Consider the following 24,847-nt stretch of genomic DNA (forward strand, 5'->3'; position numbering starts at 1 on the left):
GTCTTCACCTTTGTTGGTGTTGTTTCTTGGACTTCTAGAGTGCAAAAATGCATTGCATTGTCTACTATATAGGTTGAGCACATTGTAGCCATTGAGGGTTGCAAGGAAGCCCTATAGCTAGGCCGTTTGGTTACAAACTTTAGCATCATTTCTATGACTCCTACCCTGCATTCATCTATGATTTCTATCTAGTTGGCACATAATCCAATATTTCATATGAAGACCAAGCACATTGAGGTGTATTATCACTTCAGGAGAGGGGTGATTAAGGACAAGCATATAGAGCTTATCAAGACCTCTATAGATGAGAATCCTACTGATTTGCTCACTAAAAGTCTTCGATGGAATGTTTTGTCTTTCTTAGGAAGACAATGGGCATAGGATGATGTCTTTCCTCATCCAGTTGTACTCATATACATAAATCATATTCTTCTCCTCACTCTTGGCACATTCACTTTTAAGTGGGAGGTCGTTGGGGGTTAAAGGCCACATGTACCTCGCCGCCTATATTTGCCTTGTACTCAGTGCTCGTACACATGTACACTGTAGGAGGCAACCGTCTACCACTATCTTTTTTATTATTTATTATTTATTCTTTGCTATGATAGAATAATAAAGGGAAGGCATGTCACACATTGTGAATGTTGGAATTCCCACATGATACCGATCTTCCTCTCTTGAGTTCAAACTTCCATAGCCATACCTTTTGCTTTCGCTTGTGCTCTTCTCACTTTCACTCTTGCTCACTCTTTCAGATATTTTAGGTGTAAGTTGCTATAGAGCAAGTTTGCAAAACTACATGTTTTAACTTTGGATCATGGTGTTGCTATTTTAGAGAATGCCCAAATTGTTGTAGATGAAGGAGATGCATCAAAAGCTTGGGAAAGCAAAGGACCATGGCCCATGGGTTGAGCTAGTGAAAGGCAATCAATAGGTTGGAAGAAATGATGCTAATAATAATCCAAATGAAAAGGAGGATATCTGATAAATGGTTTAGAATCATAAAGGGAAAATATTCATTACAAAGCAAAAAACTATGGTGCTTAATAGTACCCTTAATCAAGCCACTATAGGCCAAAAATTTCTAAGTACAGAAGCCATAATGAAATATAAGAGAGGCAAACCCAACACCTTCATATAAGTCAATAGAGTATCATTGGATCAATTAGATATGGAATATTCAAGTGTGGATGTAAAGATCTAGACAACTTCTAAATCTAGAGGAACTTGATCATATGGAACGAGGACCTATGGATGATCATGGCTCAAATTAATGTGAAAAGAAGTTGAAAAAAAAGTGGGGGGTTCATGAGAAAGCTTTCATATAAGTCAACACCTTCGTATAACCCAATGCTTCATATAGGTGAATAGGGTAGCACGATCAATTGGATATGGAATATTCAAGCATGGATGTAAACATCTAGATGACTTCTAGATCTAGAGGAACCAGATCATATGGAGCAAGGAACTACTGATGATCATAGCTCAAATTAATGCAAAAAGTTGAAATAAAAGTGGGGAGTTTACCTTAGGTTATACTTTTTGGAATGCCTGGGACCCTTAATGAGTCTTCAGTTTGGTGGTGATTTTGGGAGAGAGAGAGAGAGAGAGAGAGAGAGAGAGAGAGAGAGAGAGAGAGAGAGAGAGAGAGAGAGAGAGAGAGAGAGAGAGAGAGAGAGAGAGAGAGAGAGAGAGAGAGAGAGAGAGAGAGAGAGAGAGAGAGAGAGAGAGTGTTTCTAAACGTATTTAACATGGAATCAAGTGATACTCAAACCATAATTAAATTCTAAAATTTTGGCCATGTCTGATAGTTCATCGTATGTAATTATCGAAGATGCCACCAAATAAAACTTACATGTCCCATGGAAAAGTATAATGTCCTAAAAGAACTAGCATGCAATTTGGGTACACTTCTTATACTAAGCCTAAAGACTCGTACATAGTAAACATTTTTCTCTTTTGATATTAATAGAAAGAAAATAAGTAAATTGGATAGGATAAAAGTTCACTGAGGATGTACACTTTTAATCTTCATCTTGTTGAAAGGGTGAGCAAGAGTAAGAGAGAAAAGCACGGGCAGAAGCAAGAGCAAGAGCCATGGAGGTTTGAACTCAAGAGAGTAATCCCAATGTGTGAAAACTTCGACAATCATAGTGTATGACCTACCTTCCCTTTATTATTCTATCATAGTAAATAATAAGGAATAAAGATGATAGTGATGGGCGGCCGCCACCTACAGTGTATAAGTGTACATGCACTAAGTACAAGGTAAATATAATATGCTAGGCGCATACGGCCTTTAACCCCTAACAACCTCCCACTTAAAGGTGAATGTGCCTGGAGTAAGAAGAAAAGTACAATATGCATATATGAGTACAACTGGATGAGGAAAGACATCATCTCATCCTACCCATCAACTTCTTAAGGAAGGCATAACGTTCCAATGGGAGACTTTTATTGGGAAAATCCAGGAGGATTCTTGTTTGTAGAGATATTGATAAGCTATATTTGCTTGTCCTCAATCACCTCTCTGATGAAATAATAACACACCTCAATGTGCTCGGTCTTGGTAGGAAAGGCCAAATTGCATGTCAATTGGATAGCACTCATAGAATCCAAATGTAGGGTAGGAGTCATAGAAGGAATACCAAGGTCTGCAAACAATAGACGACCTAATCATAAGGCCTCCTTGGAAACCTCAAGGGAGCTCCAATGTACTTTGCCTCAGTAGTAGACAAGGTAGTGCATTTCTACACCCTAGACATCATCCAAGAAATAGTACCTCCAGCAAAGGTGAAGGCATAGCCAGAGGTGGGCTTCCTCCTATGTGCATGTTCTACATAATCTGAGTTAGTATATCCCACGAATCCAATATCCTCACTATCATAGGAAAGGTACAAGTTTATAGTGCCCTTAAGGTATCTCAAGATACCCTTCACAATATCCCAATGTTGCTAGCCAAGTGTCACCATGTAATGAGTCACAGCTCCCACTGTAAATGATATGTTAGGCCTAGTGGCTATCATGGCATACATCAAGTTTCCCACTATGGATGCATATAGAATCTTGGCCATCTCGGCCTTCTCGTCATCTAATTGGAGACAATCTATCTAACTGATCTTCACATGAGAAGGTGAAGGGGTGCCGTGGGCTTATCACCCTACTTATGGATCTGCTCAAGTATCCTATGAATGTACTTCTTCTGTGACTAACTAGAGGAGTCCCTTAGAGTAATTGTGTGTAATCCACATATCAACGATATGAGGAGCATGCCCCATGTCCTTCATCTTAAAGATCCTCTTGAACCAAGTCTTTAAAGCGTCCAACTCATTATGAGTACTCCTAACCACCATCACTATATCATCAACATAGAGTATAAGAATAATAAGGCTACATGATACCATATTCCCTAGGTGCATGCTTAAGTCCATAGAGACTCTTCCTCAACTTGCATACTAGGTGTTTCCTGCCCTTTTCCACAAAGCCCTTAGACTGTTGCATATAAATATCCTCATGTAGTCCCCATGTAGAAAAGTTGTCTTGGCGTCCATCTAATACAAGTCCAAGTCTAATTGTGCAACCAAGGCCAAACCAAGCAAAGGGTAGTCATATTGACCATAGCAAAGAAGATCTCATCAACTACTTGCATGGTAATGCATGTTTTCCACTTGGCAAGGAAACCAAATTCCACATATGGTTTTCTTGCAATGAGTCATACTCAAATTGCATAGCCCTCTCCCAAGAAGAATTGTCACCTCTATACATAGCCTCCTCATAAGGCTACCTTAAAGCCTCCTATGAGGGAGAAGCTTGAGAAGACACAATAGCTAATGTCCTTCATATATGAAGGTGGCTGCAAGCATTTCTCTATACCAAAACCTTTAAGCCCAAGAGAGCAAGCTCTTATGCAAGATGAGCCTCCATCCCAAGTATACTGACACCACTTGCATTTGCAAGTAAATTGCCCCTTTCCACATTGCTGACAATTGTTACAAAGTTCCACTCCGCTTTTTCCTTTCTTCCAATTTCTGTTAGCTTGATGCATAAGAATGGGGATAAAGCGTCGCCAAATGAAGACATAACTAATCAATCTTGCTGAAATGTCAGTTTCAATTGTAAAATCCAAAACTCTAGATGTTTTTAAGCCAATACTAAAGGGCAAACAAGTTCAATGGCTTCAACTTGTTAATGTCTTAAAATTTATGAAAATTTCATATATTTTCGCCTTCTAACAAGAAATTTCAAAGATTCTCAATCAAATATTAAAGGGCAAAAGCATTGGACGACTATTTCAACATATTGATGTCTGAAATTTCTAACATTTTCTAATATTTTAGACTTTGAACAAGAAATATCAAAGATTTAAAAAGGAATAGTAAAGAATAAAAGAGTATTTCTTAATAATTTGAGAATTTGCTAGATATTAATGATTTAAAATTTAAAATTTCAAACTTTCATTCAGGAAATTTGCAAGCGCAACAGATTGCATTAATCAACCTTTTGGCTGAAATCGTCGCGTTTTTAGCTTTTCATACAAGTAACCTAGCATGTTTTCTATTTATAGAGGTGGAACCAACCAAAGTTTGTGGGTTTGCTTATGGGACACTCAAGCACAAAGTGTATTTGAGTTTTGGGGTTGTTTAATGAGCTAGTGAAGGCTTAATGTGTAAAGCACCTTTTTTAGCTTAACGCACCACACTCATCTCATTACCAACTGCTACTATTCATGATGGAAGATGTATAAGTAATCTTTGCATAAGAAGACGAGTAAGAATAAAACACTACCAAATTGTGTCACACAAAGTAGAGCATCCAGCTTTTAGGTCTAATCTTGGCTCTGCACACCTTCAATGATGAATTAGCACCTAGCTATAATTTGTTGACTAAATAAACACTAAACATCATAATGCATTGTTATACCCTATCACACTGCACTTATTTTGAAAACAACGATGAAAAGTACGCTCTCTGTTATGTCCCTGGCCTGGTAGTTTCTCTTAGTCTAGTGTTTTGATTGCCACCTAAGGGGCATTAGTGCATGTAATATGAATAAGAGGTCCTCACAAGAATACTGTTCCAAATCCTTTTCCAAAAAGAATAAATGAGTCATTTGGACTTGACACAGACATGCTACAAAATGTAACATGCAGATATTCAAATCAGTGCCCTGCAATTAATGAAAGAAAGTTGTCCTCATTACACAGTATTTTTGCCACCATTTGCCACAAAGTTTACATATTGTACAAGATGTTTGCTGATTAATATACAAATTGATACAAAATCAAGCAAGAAAAGATGGACACTTGCACACAGACACATGCCAGCTGATCCTTTAGAGAGCTCAGAACCATTCTGCCAACTTTGGGAATCTCCGTAAAAGTGAGACCACAGCATTGATGCCAACCTGCACATCAACAGTCCACAACTTTCATCTGTTTAAGAATAGACATGAGAAAGATGAAAAGAATTGAGTTTAGGCATTGATCTCCACCAGTGCAGCATCACCCGGCTTTAATGCAGGCTCCACACTGTCACGTCCATATCTGACTCACATGCATGACCAACAATCACCATTACAAGCTGACCTTGCCATAATGCCACATCTGATGTAATGGTAATTTTTTAGCAGAATTAAAAGTAGAAGTTATGTAAGGCCTCATCTTTTGAGGCGCTTTTCATAAATCAGGGTCAAAATGGAAATGTAAATTGTAGGTCATGTTCAGAGTGAATTCTGGCAACTGAGCATTGTATGTCTGAATCATCCGGGTACTGTTTACAAGCTATAAAGCTGACTTTATAGGACTCTTTTCTTTTTGGGGGGTGAGCAAGGGGGAAAGATCCATTTCCAAGAGAGCCTCAGACTTCAGGGCCAAGAAGCCACATTCTACGTTGATAAAATATCAGTTTTTATGGTTCTTGTTTTGTGACGCCACAGTTTTTTTGTACTATTTAAAAACCACTGTTAGTTGAGCAGACAACTTTGGCACAAATACATGGCTATGAAAGGTTGTGTTGCCAGCTAGGCAGCTAACATCACAGAAAACCTGAACAGCTGAGCAGCTATGTTTGGACAAAGTTTATCCCCCTTTTAACAGGCAGTTAATGGTTTGCATCTATGATGGCTAATGCAGCTACGAAGTGACCCAATCCTCTTCTCCTCTAGTTACAAAATGGACCTATCAGCCATTTATTACTACCATCCTTCTGGTAGAGCTTATGTCACTGGCATTTCTTCACAACTAACCTTAACCAAGTGGTTCTAGCCTTTTCAATAATGTGAGGTGTCATACATAGTAGAACCACCATATAAGAAAGATCTAATGATAATGTATGAGAAAAAGAATCATGTATGGGAATCAGCATTTAAGAATGAACTTAAACTTGAATAACTTAATCTACAGATCAGTCATCTTCAAAAGAAAGCTTACATAATCACTGGCTTTCCATTTGTAACTCTAAGGCGATAAAAACTGCATCCTTTACTGAAAGGGAATGGTTTTCCTCTCCACTCTGAATAGCAGAAGCACGTCAAAATTAACACATCATGCCTGTGTCAAAGATGAGCTAACTGATTGTTGTAAATAGGGAAAAAGGGAAAAGCTCTCAAAAGAATGTGCTTTGGATGTCTTGCTTGCAAATTGAGATAAATGTATAGAAACCGCTGCCTTGAAATTCTAGTAAACACTTGCACATTTCTTCAGAACCTTTTCTAAACATATAAAGAAAGGAGAACATTTCAAAAAAAAAAAAAAGTGATGTTTGAGTGCCCCACTTGAAAATTGGAACATAGTATTAGAAATTCAAATTGTGATTGATGCTTGAACACGAAATATAGTGCTTGAGATTATATGATTTCGGTTGTTTGAGTTTACTTGAGAAGGTGGAATAATAAATATCAGTTTAAAAGTCTGTGTAAATAGCCACAACTTTAGAACAAATTGCTCTGCAAAAGACAAAATTACTAGATATATGCCATGTATTATGTATCCCATAGTAGGATTGAATTACATCCATGGACATTGAAGATGGTCAACAGCAGTATTGGCCATTGACTATGGGTCACTGCAATTAGATGTGACATGCCCTAATCAAGGCTGTGGTGGTTAAGCAGTCTTACAAAATGATTCAAGGGCTTAATTGTGCCACATCTTATGTTCACCACTCCGACTCTAGGCCAATTAGCTATCTCAAGATGGTGCAGGTTGGTGGTATGGGACATTAATCCTTGTGACAGGAGCATAGCAAATTATGCTGCTGGTCCTAAGTTTGAAAGAGAACCCATATTGGCTCTGTGGCTGGGAGGTAAGATAGATGTCCATCCCTCTATGTCCCTCTCTTGTGCTTGTATGGCTTGCATCATGTGAAAGTACCCAAGTTGGATCTATGTCGGCATTTCAATAATGGGACATTAATGACAAATATCAAGCAGATTACCTTAGTAGTAAGATGAATAAGCCGTGCACATTGCATGTTTCGACAAACTCCTAGAAAGCAAGTACTAAGCCTAGGAAGATAATCTCCCAATGGTGTGCGACTAATCTTTCCCAAAAAAACTTAAACAAGAAAGTACAAGAAGCCTATAGAGGCTACTGCAGCCCAAGAAGTCCAAGTGCCTCCTAAAGGATAGAATGAGAAGGCTCTATTTAGAGGAGCCAAAGAGTCAATAACCATCTACGAAGCCAAAGAATCCCACTAGCATGACATGGATGTCCCAATAGAAGCATGCCATACTCACCATGCCTCTACCACCATTGCCTACCCATCAAGCTCATTCACTTGCACCATCTCTTTTTTTTCGTAATTCCACCATGTGTGTGTGTGTGTGTGTGTGCGTGCAATGTGCTACTTTGCTCTGACCACCTCTAGATATGCTACCACAGGAGATAAGTCACCATACCTTCCACTTTATGTAGACATTATGAAGATGAAGTTCTCTACCATGGGGGACATGGAAGCCACACAAACGCCCACATCTCAATTACCTGCCTATCTCTGCCTCATGGAGAATCATCCATCTGTGATAATGGGTCCTAGCCTCATCACCTCTTTCCCGTGCATTCGCATCCTCCCCCTCGCCGTCTTCCCTTCCATCTTCATCAGAAACCATGAGATCACCTCCTGGCTCCCCTCGAGGCGCACTTCTGCTGCATGGTTGTTCATGGCCTTGTCGTGGGTAGCTGTGTCCCCGCTCTCCCATCCTGCTCCACTTCACCCTCACCGTCTTAGCCGGCAGCACCGTTGCCTTCGTTGGCCCCAGTGGCAGTGGCAAGTCCACCATTTTCTCTCTTCTGCAGAGGTTATACGATCCCAATGAAGGGGAAATATATCTAGATGATATCAATATCCAACTTCTCCAACTGCTGAGCAAATCCTATCTAGGGAGAATATCTATTAACTCGATCAAGTCGAGTTGCCAATGAACAAGTCCTTTCAAACAAACTATATGACTCTGCATGCCCGATGAATGCATTTCTCACGGTCCATATATGCCAACAACCCCAGAATCGTAAGAAAGGAAAGAGCACTTTCATATCAACCTGCATGCGGTCCACAAACTTGGGATGCCCAAAGACCCAGTCCTTTGGAAGCATCGATAGCCCAACCACTCAGAACCAAATGGCTGATAGTACTGACCAAACCTTCCGTTCCACTAGGCAAGGAACCAATGGTGGGGGGTTTCAACCTACATCTGACAAAAGAAGCAGTAACCATTGGAAATCCTTCACTTGGAGTCCACCACGCTTGGCCTTTTTGGATAATTTTGGGACATGGAAAATTCCATGACTTTTCAAATGTAACATTTTGGTCTCATAGGCCAATTTGACCTTTTGTAGACGTTAATATAACTTTCTTTCTTTCTCTCTCTCTCTTTCCGTAAAAGGTGATTGTATTAATTATTTAAAAAATGTAAGATTACATGATTACAAGATAAGGATGGCTCTAGGCCATCGTGCATAAAATCTGACACATCACAGCCGAAGTACAAAGGAAGCACAGTGACTAGAGGGGGGCAGAAGAAATGGCAGTGTGCCAAGTGAGCAAATCCTCTCTAGGGAGAATATCTGTTAACTCAATCAAGTCGAGCTGCCAATGAAGAAGTCCTTTCAAGCTGACTATAGGACTCTGCACTCCTGATGAAGCATCAAAGATGAATGCATTCCTCATGTAAAAAGTCCTGAAACATCATTAGGAAAACAAGAGCATAATTTATCTCATAGAGGCACAGTACACATTCAGCTGAGACACGAAATACTCCAGCAAAAGAAACATGCTTTATTCAAAAAATTTGTATTGGACAAAAAGTTTTATCACCAAGAAAGAAGAGCATGACTGATCTCACAGAGGGGAGTATACATCAAGCCAAGATGGGAAAAACTTGACCAAAAGAATGCAAAAAAGAAATGCACACTCGTGTGTGACTGAGAGACAGGCCTACTGGAAATTCAGGCAGACACTGAGCGCGCGCTCACATGCACATGCACGCATGCTAAACTGTTTTCAGGTTTGTCAAAGCCTAACATCTTCTACCTAGAAGAATACATGACAATCACCTTAAGTATCTTCATCTCAGTTTTGTTATTTCACAACAATTACACTATTATTATTGGAAAACTAACCTATCACATCCCACTATTGGTCAAATATACATAACTCCTCATATTTTGCACCAATTAGAGCAGGGGGTAAATACAGCCAACCAAGCAACATTGGAATACATGCAGCTAAATCTGGATCAAGCTATGCATATTCGCCTACAACCTTTTTAGATTAGGCAAAACTTTAATCAAGTAACGTTATGAATAGAATCACCCAAGTTTTTCCTCAAGTGGGGAGTTGATAAGAAGCAATGTGAGATGAACTATTACTGTTGGTTCAAATGGTGATTTAAGAAAATATGTTCTCATCCTAACTCTAAAATAAGCTGGCTTGCAGAAGCAAAACTCACACACAAAAAACCAAGACATGATCAGGTGCAGAGGCAGTTGAGAAAATGCATGGACAAAATTTTAAAGACCCATATTCTAATGTATCCAAAAGCAGAAGACAAGACTCAATAGCATTTTAGCATGTAACCACCTAGGTTCAGAGAAAACAGATCTCTCTCACCAAGATGCCATGTCAATCCAACACACAACTGATCATCTGTGCTGATGTCATCTATGACAAACTGCAAGTCTGAACCTATAATGTCTGTGAACTTCTTGAAAAAGTCAAGAATATCCTGTGATGTTAAAAGGCCAGGTGTCAGTGATAAGATACATTATTAGGGGACAAAAAATCACAAAACAAAACTGTACTGAAGAAAATGAGCAGCATGCAACTGTGAAAGAGAGCAATGTCCATAAAGACCACATGCAACGATCTCTAGTGAGACGAACAATAAATTAATGCTATGATGGTTGCACACCTCAAATGATATGGCAAGTTCTCTGAGTTGCAGCCCTTGAGAAGCCTCACCATTGCTAAAAGTAATGAGATTCAATTGAGCAGAAAGCTCTGATGAATTCTATTAGGGCGAGAAAAGCATGTTAACCATATCCCGAGCTACAGCCAAATACAGAAAGATAGGGGCTCACACTGAAGGCTCTAGCATAATAAGACAAGTTCATCCTTTGGTTGGGAAGAAGTGACTGAAGAGGCTGCGAGAACAACGTACCAGCTTGAAAATGCTTTGCTTTTAAATTAGAGACAAATCAAGCACAAAGGCAAAATATTATATAATAGGTCTCATAATATTTTGCAATATCTGCCATAATATTATACAATAGCTGCCCCTTTAGAAAACCTTGCCAACTTCCTTTAGCATGGGAACTAGATCTATATATGTTGAAGGATAAGGTAGACAAGTGAATGGATGGGTTGACACTAGGAAGTGGCCACATGCCATGTAGTTCATGTAATCATTAGCCTAGGCCCTATAAAAAGAGGCACTTTCTACCAAAAAGGTTTTCTGGCTTGCATACATTTTGATCATTAGTGGCTCTCATTCTCACCCTCATAATCTCAGGTATTTAGACCTAGGTATAGGTCCTCCATAGAAACTGCACACTAAGTTAGGCAGAATCGCTCCTCAACCACTCTCCAGGGTTAAGCTACCTCATATTTCAGGCTAAAATTACTCCCATATTATGGGCCAGTTTCTTAAGCTCTCATAGAACTCCATGCCAAAATTCTAGATAAACTATTAAAAAGAGGAGATTGAAGAATTTGGGTATGACAATTTGCTCAAAAGTTCTAGCCACACTTTCCATCCCAAACCATACTAAATTTATGTGCCGTCCTTACTTTCTTCGCCAACTTCCAATCTTTTTGCCCTTGCTATCAGCCTACCTACATCGAATGCCCTGCTGCCAGCCATCATTGTCCTCATCTAGCATGCCAAAGCTTGGAGTGACTGCTAAGCTTTGTAGTCCACACTACATTCCTTGGCCACAGAGTCCACTGCTGCCCTAGGACTTGCTGTGTTTGTCAATGTTTTGCTGTCATCACTACTCCAAGACCTTTTGCATCCGGTATTAGAAAGGAGGTTGGTGGTTTGCTGCATCCAGTATTAGGTAAGCGATAGTACCTGTTGAACAGCCCTCCACAAGGAGACAATGGGCGTTGGACAGCTCTTCACTCCCTGAGTACTCATTGTACCATATACCCTCGCATTCTAATGCTCCTCGACACCACCCACATACACATGCTCATATGTTGGGCCGCCAATTGGACACATGAAGATGAAGGACGTGATCAAGGGAGTGTGCATAAGAAGGATCACAAAAGTGCACGAGAAGAATTGCACAGTACGAGACATGTGTGAGAGGTAAGATGAGTGCACAATCACTTGCAGAATGTGGCAGCAGGATGTGCCTTGTGGATTGTGAGCAGCAAGTCCACACTTTTCCATTGCAAGGCTGGAGATTACATTTTTCCCAAAAGCACAGCTCTTTATATTAATGATGTAGGACTTTTATCACATTAGGCTCATTTAATTAATGAAGTGACAATCAACAAAAACAACAGCTGTTTTAAAAACCAACAAACAAAAGTGTGTCTGTCTCTCAATTCATGTCGGCTGCATGAAATCCAAAGGCAAATAAAGGATGGGCTGTTGACAACCTATGGACATGATTGTGGAGATCATTGCGGTTGTGCTCAACTGTCACTTCTTCTTCTTCTTCTTCTGTCGTGCAGAGCTGCAAGGAGCAGCGAGGAAGTCTACCTATGTCCTTGAGTGCATGCGAGATCAAGGCGAGCTAGAGTGTTTGTGGCTTGATCAAGGTGGAGATTGTTCAAGAGGCAAATCAAGACAAAGTGAATAGCTTTCCTAGATAGGACCATTAGGTGACTTTGTAACCAGCCTTCCTCCTCGGATAGGGTGGTAAATAACTTGATTAGCTTTCCTAGATAGGACCATTAGGTGACTTTGTAACCAGCCTTCCTCCTCGGATAGGGTGGTAAATAACTTGATTAAGCACTATTTACAGCAATTAACAAATTCACAAAATTGAAGAGTATACTTTACCATATAATCTTGGACATTGGACACGTTGTTGGCCCCAAAACTCGCACCCCTTTCGGTATTTATTTAACTTAATTGAAGAAGAAGAACATGTACAATGGGATTCTCCCAATCCCTTTCGGTATTCCAACTCCCTTTGCTGTTCAATATGACTAGCAAGTCTTTAATTTGATTTGCCCCTTGATTCAGGCAATCAATTGGCCTTCACCCCCTTTAATGGAGATGGAAAATGCCCCAAATTCAATTATTTGCTGGTCCCTCCACTTGAATAGGCTGAAAAAAGCTTCAGCCCTGTTGAATCAAGTCTTGGAGCTTCCAATTTTTGGCACGCTTTCCGAGGCTACTGCTAAACCCTAATTTCTGCTACAAATTAGGGTTTACGACGGAGATATCTAAAATTTCTCAGCCTCTAGTGATCTCAATGCTGCAATCTTTGGAGCAAGGTTGTAGAAAGGCTGGACATGAGAGAGAATGCTAAGGAGAGAGAAAATTCAAACTTTCTTCGCGAAGAACTAAAGAAAATCTGTCATTTATTACTGCTGCCTTGTCTCAACAGCTTGTAGATGCAAAGGACTGAAGAAAATCAGTCATTTATTGCTGTTACCATGTCTCAACAGCTTGTAGATGTTGTCACCTGTTGTTGATTGGTCTTCTCCTCCTGGTTGCCTCAGAAGGTCCTCCAATGGTTCCAAATCAAACCAACAGCATCTCCTCTCTCTCTCTTGCAAGCTAAATACACTAAAAATGCCTCTCTCCAGCCTCTAAAAACTTTTTTCAGTCTTGCATGGGCATTTTTGACAAGTGACAGCCTTCCTAAATGGTTTTTCCAGCATTATCCATAACCGAATATTAATTTTCAGTCTATAAAACTTAAAATTTATCTAATAATTATTTCGGTGCCCTAAAAAATAATCTGACTGGTCAATAATTAAACTGGCTAGGCAACTTACATTCTCGAGTGTCTCCGCGCCATCTTTGACCATCAAATTGGTGTTAGGTATCATTAATGTAACGTGCCCGCCTATCGACTGTCCAGGCACGTTTTTAGCGGTCCATCGAGAGATGAATCTAAGCGTCGCCACCCGGCACTCCCATGGAATGTTACGGGGTTTGTCTCCTAGGGTTTCTCGAGTCCGCCTTGCAACGGAACGTTCATGGCCGAACCCACTGGGATCGACCTGAAATCTAAGTTCCTAGTGGTCAAGGTCTCCTAACAGCATTCTAGCGTCAGGTCCTAGACATTCTACTTTTCGCAAAGATACTCAAACCGAAGCAATCCCATGCCGCACTTAGTTCAAAGAGAATGTGAAACGAGAGAGATGCGCCGCTCAACCTCTCTACCCGTAGGGCATAGTCCCATTCCAATCCCCTAAAACAGCATGAATCAGAATTCTAACCTGACAATTCCTAAAGGTTAGACGTCGGTAAAGCCTTGTGAAAAGCCTCCCAGTTCTCTGGAACCACCTTGCCGTAGGACAAACCTGTGGAGGGCTCCGTCCACCCGCTTTCCTTAATAGGCGTTTTTTAGTTATCTAATTAAGTCCTATTACATTTATGCGTGACATTTAAAATCAACTTCCTTAATTAAGCCTTTTGGAAAACAGGGTTCATTCGCGTAACTTGTAGCACTGACACAAAAACAAAGCAAGCAGTTCTTTTGACAAACAAATTCAAAAAAATTCCTTAACTTATCTTCAAGTTAATCTTTGTCTCCAGTCCATATACAGAAGTAACTGGTCCAAATCACATGGCACCACAAATTCCATCCTTTATCTAGAATAGGGTCTTCCAACACCACAGGCGTTGGGATCACAACAATCTCCAACTCCGTTCCAGACTAGGCAAGGGGTGTCCAAAGCTCCACCTGATCCACAAGCGGCCTAGAAGTGAGACACAAATTCTGTAGTTGGCATTTTCACCACTTGACCTTCAGTCCCTGAATCGAGCAATGCTCTCTCAGGTTGAAGCGCAGTGTAACCTTGGAGATGATCCACCCGCGCAAAATATCCCTTTCTTAATTAATTCAGTTAGGAATCAAGTACAATCAAGGCAATCAGCCCTAATATCATTTTCCAAGAAAACATTTCTTTACCCTCATAGCAACTTGTCATCACAGATTCCTGCCATGAATTTACCATCAATCATAAGTACTTTGAATAATCATCCAAACCATAAACCAACAAGCAGTTGAATGTAGAAGCATTTAGGACGTTGCTTGATCAACCAACAAAACCAATTGTATTTCCAAACAATAATAACATTTCCATTGCATATATGTTCTCCCCCTTGAGGTCAAAGAGTGATTCAATCCCTTTCTTTGGCTAAGCCATATCTTAAGGGTTCAAACACTATACACGACGTAAGTTCTATAGGTCACCTACATTGGTCGATAACCCAACCTTCTTTCCAACAAGTATAAAAGTAACGGTCTTTACTTTGTCTCGGGGTTCTCTAATCCTTGAGCTCTCCATTTGCCACTGAGGCTTGGAGTGGTTGTTTGTGTCTGATCTAACCCCGAATTGGCTGAATAAACACAGTGGCTATCGGACGGATCTCAAAGCTTCTTAGTTTTAATCCTTATGATCGTTATTTGCACTAATCACGCACATCATCAAGATCCCAACCCATTAAATATGAGTTATCGGTTCATGTTATTAATAAGAGCTTGGATAAAGATCTAGAGTTTCTAGAATGAATTTCCTTAGGCTAGATTGCTTATCATGCCATCCGTCAAGCATGCAAGCTACAACATACCTTCAGTCTGGTGGAAAAACATATCTATTGTTTACAAGAAAAGAGGAGTCGACAATACCTTGGAATCTTATATGCTATTTATGCTATACGAATTTGTCGCATAGCAACTAAATGCAATTTACTTCTCTTGATACTTGCGCTTTGCAAACTCCATCTTTCGAATACATGAGATAAAACTCATTCCTTTCGATAACCTATTCTCATGCGGCATAGTACAAGGCCTAACGTATCTCATGCGAGAATCAAAGTAAGCATCTATTAATTTGGAAATACATTACTTACGACCGATACCACAGTTGAAATGGTAGTGATGCCCTTGCCCGAAGCTTCATTGTTCGTTGAAGGATTGCCATCCGCGCACGACATTTTCTGCTTGGGGGCCATTCTCGATCTTCCTCGTTCCTAGGCGCAACTCGCACAAGACTTCAACACCTTTTACTCAATTAGTGGGGGCCAATTGGGGAGAGAATTAGGCTTACGGGTGGAGGATAATCTCATGGGAAAAGATATAGGTTTACGGGCAAAGGGGAAAAAAAGAACTTGTATGGACACCCTCTGAGGAGGAGAAGAGAAGGAGAATCTTCTTAGAAGGTTCGCTCCCTCTCTCTATCTCTCTCTCTCTCTTTCTCTCTCTCTCTCTCGACTGACATATATAGATCCATCCCACCAGAGGAGCACATATGCCAGATATGCCAATTAGAGCCAAAGATAGAGGAGCATTATATCTTCCACTGCCCAACGTATTATGAGGTCCGTGGTCGTTTCCACTATCTCTTTAGAGACGAATTTGGACCACTATCTAGAGTCATGGATTTTACCGATCAGCGATGCCTTGGCCTCTTTCTTCTTGAGATACGACGGCTTCGTGACATGCGCCTCAGGCATACAGATGCTCCAGGACACCAAGGCCCTTCATAGAGGCAGCTCACAAACTTCTTTGCAAAGGAGACTCAAAAGACTTCAATACAGTTACAGCCACAGTCCACACGAGAGCCTCTCTCACCGCCACAGTCCACACACAGGCAAGGAGTACTGATTGATCGAGCCATTCAATTTAGCCAATCCAAACATCCAAGGCCTCAACACAGACACCGACGACACCTTCATAGGCGGATAAAGGGGATTATTGCTCTAGCCCTCCATACCCACATGAGATTGTACCATTTGGATCTCATTGTTACTAGATAGAGCTCTATGCTTTATACATAGCCATAGTTAGTTTCTGTTCTTATTTTGCTTTGTGCTACATATTTTGCCCAAACAGTTTGTACCACCATACACATGATTGTAACTCATGGTCTCATAGGTCATTTTGGCCTTTTGTAGACGTTAAAATATCATTTCATTTCATCTCCTCTCTCTCTCTCTCTCTCTCTCTCTCTCTCTCTCTCTCTCTCTCTCTTCCCCTTTTACCGTGCCGTTTAGGCCTTCTTCTCTTTGTCGAGGGGGGGAGGGGGTTTAATAATGGAGGAGGGTATTATTGGGGAGCGTGATGGAGGCCCTCCCCTTGACCTGGGCAGCCACATTGGCTGCCACCATGCAATCTACTTGTAGGGGGGGGGGGGGGAAAGAGGTGGCACACGTGTGCCCCTTCTCCCCTTGACATCAATGTCAACACCTCCTTCATTGTCGTCGTGATCTCCTTCTTCCTCCACGTCATCTTCATTTTTCTCCTCACGTCGTCATCATCATTGACGTCTTCTTCTTTCACTTCATCTTCCACTTCTTCGACTTCTACCTTCACTTCATCGCCATCTAATTTATGAGCCCGGGACACGAGAAAATCACAAGATGTTAAAGGCAAAAGTTGCTATAAGTTATATCGCACAAGTACTTGGTGGTATTTGGTGCCAATTGTTGGCCTAGGTCATTCATTCAGCCATAAGTTTCAGTTGTTGTGACACTAGAGAAGTGGCGTTTAATGGTATCTAACGCCAATTTGATCGTCAAAGATGACACAGAGACACTTGAGAATGGAAGTTGCCGAGCCAATTTAATTTTTGGCTAGTCAGATTATTTTTCAGGGCACCAAAATAATTACTAGTTTAATTTTCGGTATTTAAAGACTGAAAATTAATATTTAATTATGGATAATGCTGGAAAAACCATTTTGGAAGGCTGCCACTTGTGAAAAATGCCCATGCAAGACTAAAAAACGTCTTTAGAGACTGGAGAGAGGCATTTTAGTATATTCAGCCTGCAAGAGGGAGGGAGGAGATACTGTTGGTTTGATTTGCAACCATTGGAGAACCTTCTGAGGCAGCCAGGGGCAGGAAAAGGCCAATCAAAAGCAGGTGACAGCATCTACAGGCTGTTGAGATAGGGCAACAACAGTAAATGACTGATTTTATTCAGTTCTTCGCAAAGAAAGTTTGAATTTTCTCTCTCCTCGATGTTCTCTCTCATCTCCCAGCCTCTCTACAACCTTGCTCCAAAGATTGCATCATTGAGATCACTAGAGTCTGAGAAATTTCAGATTTCTCTACTGTAAACTCTAATCTGCAATAGAAATTAGGGTTTAGCAACAACCTCAGGAAGTGTGTCAAATATTAGAAGCTCCAAGACTTGGATTTAACAAGGCTGAAGCTGTTTTTAGTCAAATTCAAGTGGAGGGACAAACAAATCAATCAATTTGGGGCATTTTCCATCTCCATCAAAGCGGGTGAAGGCCAATTGACTTCCCGAATTAAGGGACAAATCAAATTGAAGACTTGCTGGTCATTTTGGACAGCAAGGGAAGTTGGAATACCGAAAGGGGCGCCAGTTTTGGGACCAACAGGGTGTCCGTTGTCCAAGATAGTGAGTTAATTTACATTTCTCAATTTTGTAATAAATGTTATTGTTGTAACTAAGTTGTAATTAGGGAACCACCCATCCACGGAAGGAAGGCTGGTTTCAGTATTGACAGGTCCATCATTTCAAAAGAAGAGGAAGGACCAAAAGAAGAAGGAGAACAAATCAAAGGACAAAGAGAAGGATTTCACTTGTCACATCTGCGGTAGAACAAGTCATCGGAAGAAAATTTACCCCAACAAGGAGAAGAAGAAGTCTATAAAGAATTCAAAAGCAGTGTCTGCTCCCTCATCAACTACCTTCCTCCACTTAGAGGTAATTGAGGCACTGACCCCTAGGGCTTCTGATGCTGTGTTGACGGCCCCATACCCTCGTGAGTGGTTTGTTGACTGTAAACGCCCCGAACAACGTAGTATGCTTAACAATTATGAAATTCGCTTGTTTTCGAGATTTAATATAAAAGAGAATGAACACTTAAGTTGAAAATGAAAATTACTCACAAAATTACAGCCATGAAAATGTAAAAGTAATGGAGACAAGATTGAGGATTGAAGATGGGCATGTCAGAGTGCAGCGGTGCGGAAGCGTAGGACTGAGAGAGAGAGAACGCAGAGAGAGAAGAGAGAGAAAGAGACAGTGGACGATGAAGATCTGCTGTATAAAGAATGCTGAATACAAAGATATGCAGATATATACACGGGCGCAGTGCGCTGGACTGCGTGTCTCCACCTCGACGATGCAACCTGCTGTTCACCTCGAAGTCTGCTGCAGTCTGCACTGTCTGCTGTCTGAAATCTGCGAACAGAGACGGAATCTGCGCATGTCACCGGTCTGTAATCTGCGAGCAGAGAAGTGTTCCAGACTGCAAAAAGTGCCAGGTATAAATAGCTGAAAAACCGGGGGAAAATAGGGCGCCAGAAATGCCCAGTCGGCTGCAGTAAATGCAGCCGACTGCCTGCTGCAGGTCGGACTGCCACGTGGCAGTCCGACTGTGCAGTCCGACTGCACCAGGCCACCTGCCCTGCTGCCCCTGATCAGGCTATGACCTGATCTCTAACACCCCCTCTCAGAGCCTGGGCAGGGCAGAAGCCTGAGGGATCTGGAATGTCTCCGAAGTAGAGCCTGTGGAAGCGCCTTCGTAAACAAATCCGCAAGATTGTCCTCCGTCTTGCAGTACTCCACAATGATGGTCTCATCCAGAAGCTTTTCTCGGATGAAGTGGTACTGGATCTCTATGTGCTTCGTCCGGGCATGAAAAATAGGGTTTCTTGCCAAGGCAATGCAACTCTCATTGTCACATCGCAGCAATGTAGGACGAGTCTGGGGCACCCAAGCTCCTCCAATAATCTCCGAAGCCACACAGCCTCGCATGTGGTGGAAGACGCGGCCCGATACTCCGCCTCAGTAGACGAAAGGGCTACCGTGGGCTGCTTCTTGCTACTCCATGAAATAACACCTGCACCCAAAGTAAAACAGTAACCTGTAGTAGACCGCCTGTGGTCCATGTCACCGGCCCAATCCGAGTCGTTCCAACCTGCAAGTACAAGATCTGACCCATCTGTCCCTGCGGGGTAATGAATCCCTAAATCAGACGTCCCCCTCAGATACTGAAGTATCCTCTGAGCAGCCTATCAATGCACCGTCTTAGGTTCACTCATGAACCCTACCAAGAGCCCAACAGCAAAACATAGATCAACCCTGGTGTTGAGAAGCCAAATCAAGGACCCAATCAACTGTCGATAGCGGGACGCATCCGCCAAAGGAGAAGCTGAATGGGAAGTGGCCTTCCAATTCGGATCCATAGGAGTAGAGAGGACCCAACAATCCTCCATCCCAAAAGACACCAAGAGCTCCTGTACATAGCTCTGTTGAGAGATAAAGATCCCCCTCGGAGACTGATAAATCTCATGGCCCAAAAAGAAATGGAGTAGACCCAAGTCCGTCATCTCGAACGTCCGATGTAAAGCTAACTTCGTCTCCTGGACCTGCTGTGCATCATCACCTGTGACAATCAAATCATCAACATATAAGACAAACAGCACACAACCATCCTCGGAAGTGTGTACATACAGCTGCGGATCGGCCTTGGACCGCCGATATCCCAACTGAGTTTGAAGGAACGAATCAATCTTCTCGTTCCACGCATGCGGAGCATGCTTGAGGCCATACAAGGCCTTCTTCAACCTGTAGACTTTCCCATCTGAAGATCCTAAGCCAGGAGGCTGCTCAACATAGATCTCCTCCTTCAAATCACCATTGAGGAAGGCCGACTTCACATCCAACTGATAAACAGGCCATCTCCTATGGCCAGCCAAAGCAAGAACAGCTCTAATGGTCGCCATACGAGCTGTGGGGGCAAAAGTGTCATGACAGTCAATCCCTGGGCGCTGTGCAAAACCTTTAGCAACAAGGCGAGCCTTGTGCTTATCCAAAGTACCATCGCTAAGGTATTTGGTCTTGAAGACCCACTTGACTCCAATCACCTTCTTCTTCGGGGGGCGAGGCACGAGTGACCAAGTGCCATTCCTCTCAATAGCCTCCAACTCGGCTTCCATAGCTTTCTTCCATGGTGCGGACTGTAAAGCCTCCTTCACGGAGGTGGGCTCTCGATCCTGCATAACACGGGTCATCAAACAATAGTTGGAGCAAACAAGCTCCGTAGAATGTGCCTGGTGCCTCCGTGACTGCCGCGGACCATCCTGCGGTCCCCACTCCTCAGGAACCCCCTCGATCCCTGAATCACGGAGTGTGTCACGGGCCCAGCGAGGAGGAGGCCGAACCTCCCCTCGTCGTTCTCCATCAGCAGAAGACTCTGGAATATCCACTGGTCGTAACTCCTCAGAGGTGTCCGGTGGAATAGTAGACTCTGTGTCAGAAACAGAATCATAATCAAAAGGCACGGGCTCCAGTGGAACTGTAGAAGGAGCCCAACTCTCTCCTGGATCTCCAAGAACGGGATGCTCCTCACCCGTTGAAGTAGCCGGAACCTCCACAAACCGCACATCACGGCTAGTGTACACATCCCGCTTGACGGGATCATACAGTCGGTAGCCTTGGGACTGGGAGCTGTAGCCAACAAATACCTGTTTTCGAGAAGCCGCTTCAAATTTATCACGGTGAGCCTTGGGGATGTGAACATAGGCATCACACCCAAAGACCCGAAAGTAAGAAACATCTGGCTTCGTCCCAAAATAAGCCTCAAATGGGGTCATCCCTTCCACGGCCGAAGTAGGGGATCGATTAAGGATGTGGACTGCAGTAGCCACAGCCTCGGCCCACAGAACCTGAGGGGTCTGTCGGTGCTCCATCATGGTGCGCGCCATCTCGATCACACTGCGGTTCTTCCATTCAAGAATACCATTTTCTTGAGGAGTGTTGGTATTGGCAAACTCCTGGTGAATTCCTCTATCTGCACAAAACCGAGCAAACTCATTAGAAACAAATTCACCTCCCTTGTCTTCAACTTCCGGCCCGAGCGGTTCTCCTCAAAGAGAAGCCAATCCTTGAAGTGCGAGAAAGCTTCTGACTTTAGTGCCAAAAAGTAGGCCCATGTCATCCTGCTGTAGTCATCCACGATCAGCATGAAGTAAAGCTCCCACGCAAGGACTCATTCCTCATAGGGCCACATAGATCCGTAGATACTAGCTCCATCGGTGAAGTAGACCGCCGCGAAGCTGTGTGGGGAATGGCATCCCTATGCTGCTTCCCCCGTATGCAGGAGACACATGGCTGCTGGCTCACCACTATATCCGGCAACCCTCGAACAAGCTGTCCACGTGACGCCCTCCGAAGATAGTCATAGTTCAGGTGACCAAACCGAGCATGCCATAACTCTGACTGTGACTGAGAGGTAAGAAGAAGAGTAGAGAGGGCGGTGGAAGACTTCAGTTTGTAAATGCCGTTCTCCTTATATCCGGATGAGAGAACCTTCCTCGATCCACGATCAAGGACTCGCACCGTAGTACTGTCAAACTCCACCAAAAGGCCAAGGGTGCAAATCTTATGAACTGAAAGGAGATGGTACCCTAAGCCTGGTACATGCAAAACCTCTGAGGTATGGGTACCATCTCGTCCATCCGGAATAAGCTGCATCTTACCCCGACCGGCAATAGATACTGAAGAGCTGTCTCCAATGAGAATCTGCCCACGCGAGGGTCGCAACTGGGCAACACCATCTGAGGAAGGAGTCATGTGCCGTGAGGCACCACTATCAACAATCCACTCTCGAGCCTAGGGAGCCGTCATCGCAGCATCAGAAGCATTCGGTGAAGCGTCCTCAATGACAGCTAGATGAAGAAATGCAGCTGATGAGGGTGCAGCCACCGCTCCAGAATCCTTGGTGTCCTTCTTCTTGGTGTCCTTGTCAGGGCAATCCTTCTTCCAATGGCCAGTCTTTCCACAAATATGGCATGTGGAGTCATTGTCATTGTCCTTCTTGGACTTGTTATCCCCCTTCTTCTTCTTTTGGTCCTTCCCCTTCTTCTGAGAGGCTTGACCTATCAGCGCCTCCGACTTGGAAGCATTTTGTCCCTTTAAATGTTCCTCTTAGTCCAAGACCATAGGAACCAACTCTTCCCACCGAAGAGTAGACTCTCGCCCCGAAGCAATAAGGGCAGAGTAAAATGTACCGAATCGTGGCGGCAACTGGGACAATAGTGTGATCGCCATGTCTTCGGAGGAAATCGGCTTCCCCGCATTCTGAACATGCATCTGAAGCTGCCTTTGGTGCGCAGATCGGACGCAGATAGCTCACGTGGTGAATCCCGGAAGGTCCCCAAGAACAAAGTACTCTACTTTTTAGCACAAAAACCCATGTAAAAGCAAGCACGACATGAGACAAGAGACAAATTGGGTTCAATCTCCCCCATGCCTTGTGTGAGCGCTTCACAAAGCATGTATTTAATGTATATTTCCAATCTTCATGCTCAAAAATAGCCCAATTACAAAAATATGACAAGCTTTAGCTTTTGAGTTTGCTTTCTACCAAAAATAGGAAAATAAAGCTAATGGACGGTGCCCATAGAGTCTGGCACGCCCAATCTCAATGTCCAAATAGAAATAACATATCCAGGCGCATAAGCGCATACAAAATAATAATAAATAATCAATGTCTCTATAGACATAACAAAATATAGGCGTGGCGCCTATCAAAATATAGTCCAAAGGTCGAAAACCCGCTAGACTCCAATGCTTTCCTCCGCCACTGCTGCTATCTCTACACATCAACTGAAGCATTCACAATCGTTAGTAAAATAACACAATTAAACCGACAAAAGTGAATACCTAGCAGTCTTCAGCTACATAAATAAATCAACTGATTAGAAATAAATCCTAACCTTAATTTATTACGAGTGCGCACTCTAAACTCATAAACGTTTATTAATTTAATATGCATTTTGCGGAATCACCCGCTATGGAATCACCCATGTACACACTAAATTAATGAAACGCCCGAAAAGGACAGGCGTCCCCATCAACTTCTCGCACAAAGAATCCTCTTTGCGTATGAGCCCCGGTCATCTAAGTTTACGGAATCCACCGTAAAACCTCACGGAATCCACCGTGGAATATGCCTCCTGGCATCATACCCCCGGGGTGGGATAGCAATTGACCTCAATTGCTATTAGCTCAATGTGGAGCTAACAGAGTGGGGAAAGCATTTAAGTCTCTAGCGTGCATCCATTGAGCTTCCTCTACAGGATGGTTCTTAAATTTTACTAGATATCTAGAATACCTTCGGCCAGTTCTAGTGGTCATGTAGTCAGTGTCTATAATGGCTTCTGGTTCAAGTATTTCAGTCTCTTCTTCAAGTAAAGGTGGGTTTTCATAGACAGGGTGGATAGGTAATTGTCCTCTAAATGGTCTCAATAAACTAATATGAAATGTATTATGAATTTTCCAATGAGATGGCAATTCTAACTTGAATGCATTGTCATTAATCTTATGAATGATTCTAAATGGTCCGTAGAATCTAGGAGCTAATTTGACAACTGGATGTCTATCTACACTTTGCAGTCTACGCTTTTCTATTCTAAGCCAAACATAATCATCAACTTTGAAAGTCATGGCTTGTCTTTTCTTGTTGGCTTGTTTGGTATATGATTGTTGGGCTTTAGCAATCATATCCTTTACCTCATCAAAAATAGTGTTATGCATAACAACAATATCATCGGCACTTTGTATTCTATTAGACAAAGATGCAACAGGGGTAGATAATCTATATCCATAAATAACTTCAAAAGGTGCTTTCTTTGTAGATGTGTGCGGTGTATTATTGTAAGCAAACTGTAATAAATGCAAATGAGTATCCCATGTCTGATGTTTAGAGATAGTGTATGCACGTAAAAGATCTAGAATGGTGCTATTTGTGGCTTCTGTTTGTCCATTTGTTTCTGGATGAAATACAGATGAGAAATCAATCTTTGTGCCTAGATTTGCAAACAGTGTAATCCAAAAATTATTACAAAATCTAGAATCTCTATCTGAAATAATCACTTTCGGCAATCCATGGTTAGTAAAAACAATTTTCAAAAATAACTGTGCTGCTTGTGATGCTGTTAAAGTTTTCTTACATGCAATGAAATATGCTTGCTTACTAAATCTATCTACAATTGTCCAAATCATGTCATGATTAGATTTAGTATTTGGTAAACCAGTAATGAAATCCATAGATATATGTTCCCAAGGTTTAGATGGAATAGATAAAGGCATTAATAGTCGATACTGTTTACCATGATGTCTCTTTATTCTTTGACAAATCAAACATTCAGAGACAAAATTAGATACATCTGC

At 42.1% G+C, this 24,847-nt stretch overlaps 1 protein-coding gene across 3 annotated transcripts in view; it reads right to left on the reverse strand.

The window, feature by feature from the left end:
* Positions 1-5,151: 5,151 nt before the first annotated feature.
* LOC148015475 (uncharacterized) overlaps positions 5,152-24,847 on the reverse strand; it is a 68,833-nt gene continuing 49,137 nt past the window's right edge. The window contains exons 2-5 of one of the 3 annotated variants that reach the window (XM_087665470.1): positions 10,078-10,222; positions 6,429-6,510; positions 5,492-5,543; positions 5,152-5,404 (exon numbers count right to left, since the gene is read on the reverse strand). In XM_087665470.1, coding sequence (XP_087521596.1) covers positions 5,342-5,404; positions 5,492-5,543; positions 6,429-6,510; positions 10,078-10,222 — 342 coding nt within the window. In that variant the 3' untranslated portion in view covers positions 5,152-5,341. The remainder of the gene's footprint in view (positions 5,405-5,491; positions 5,544-6,428; positions 6,511-10,077; positions 10,223-24,847) is intronic. The other 2 variants (XM_087665471.1, XM_087665472.1) reach the window with 2 other exon arrangements.

Source organism: Lygodium microphyllum, chromosome 24, assembly GCF_053477565.2.
Source record: "Lygodium microphyllum isolate KBCC chromosome 24, Lygodium_microphyllum_v1.1.10, whole genome shotgun sequence".
Taxonomy (NCBI): domain Eukaryota; kingdom Viridiplantae; phylum Streptophyta; class Polypodiopsida; order Schizaeales; family Lygodiaceae; genus Lygodium; species Lygodium microphyllum.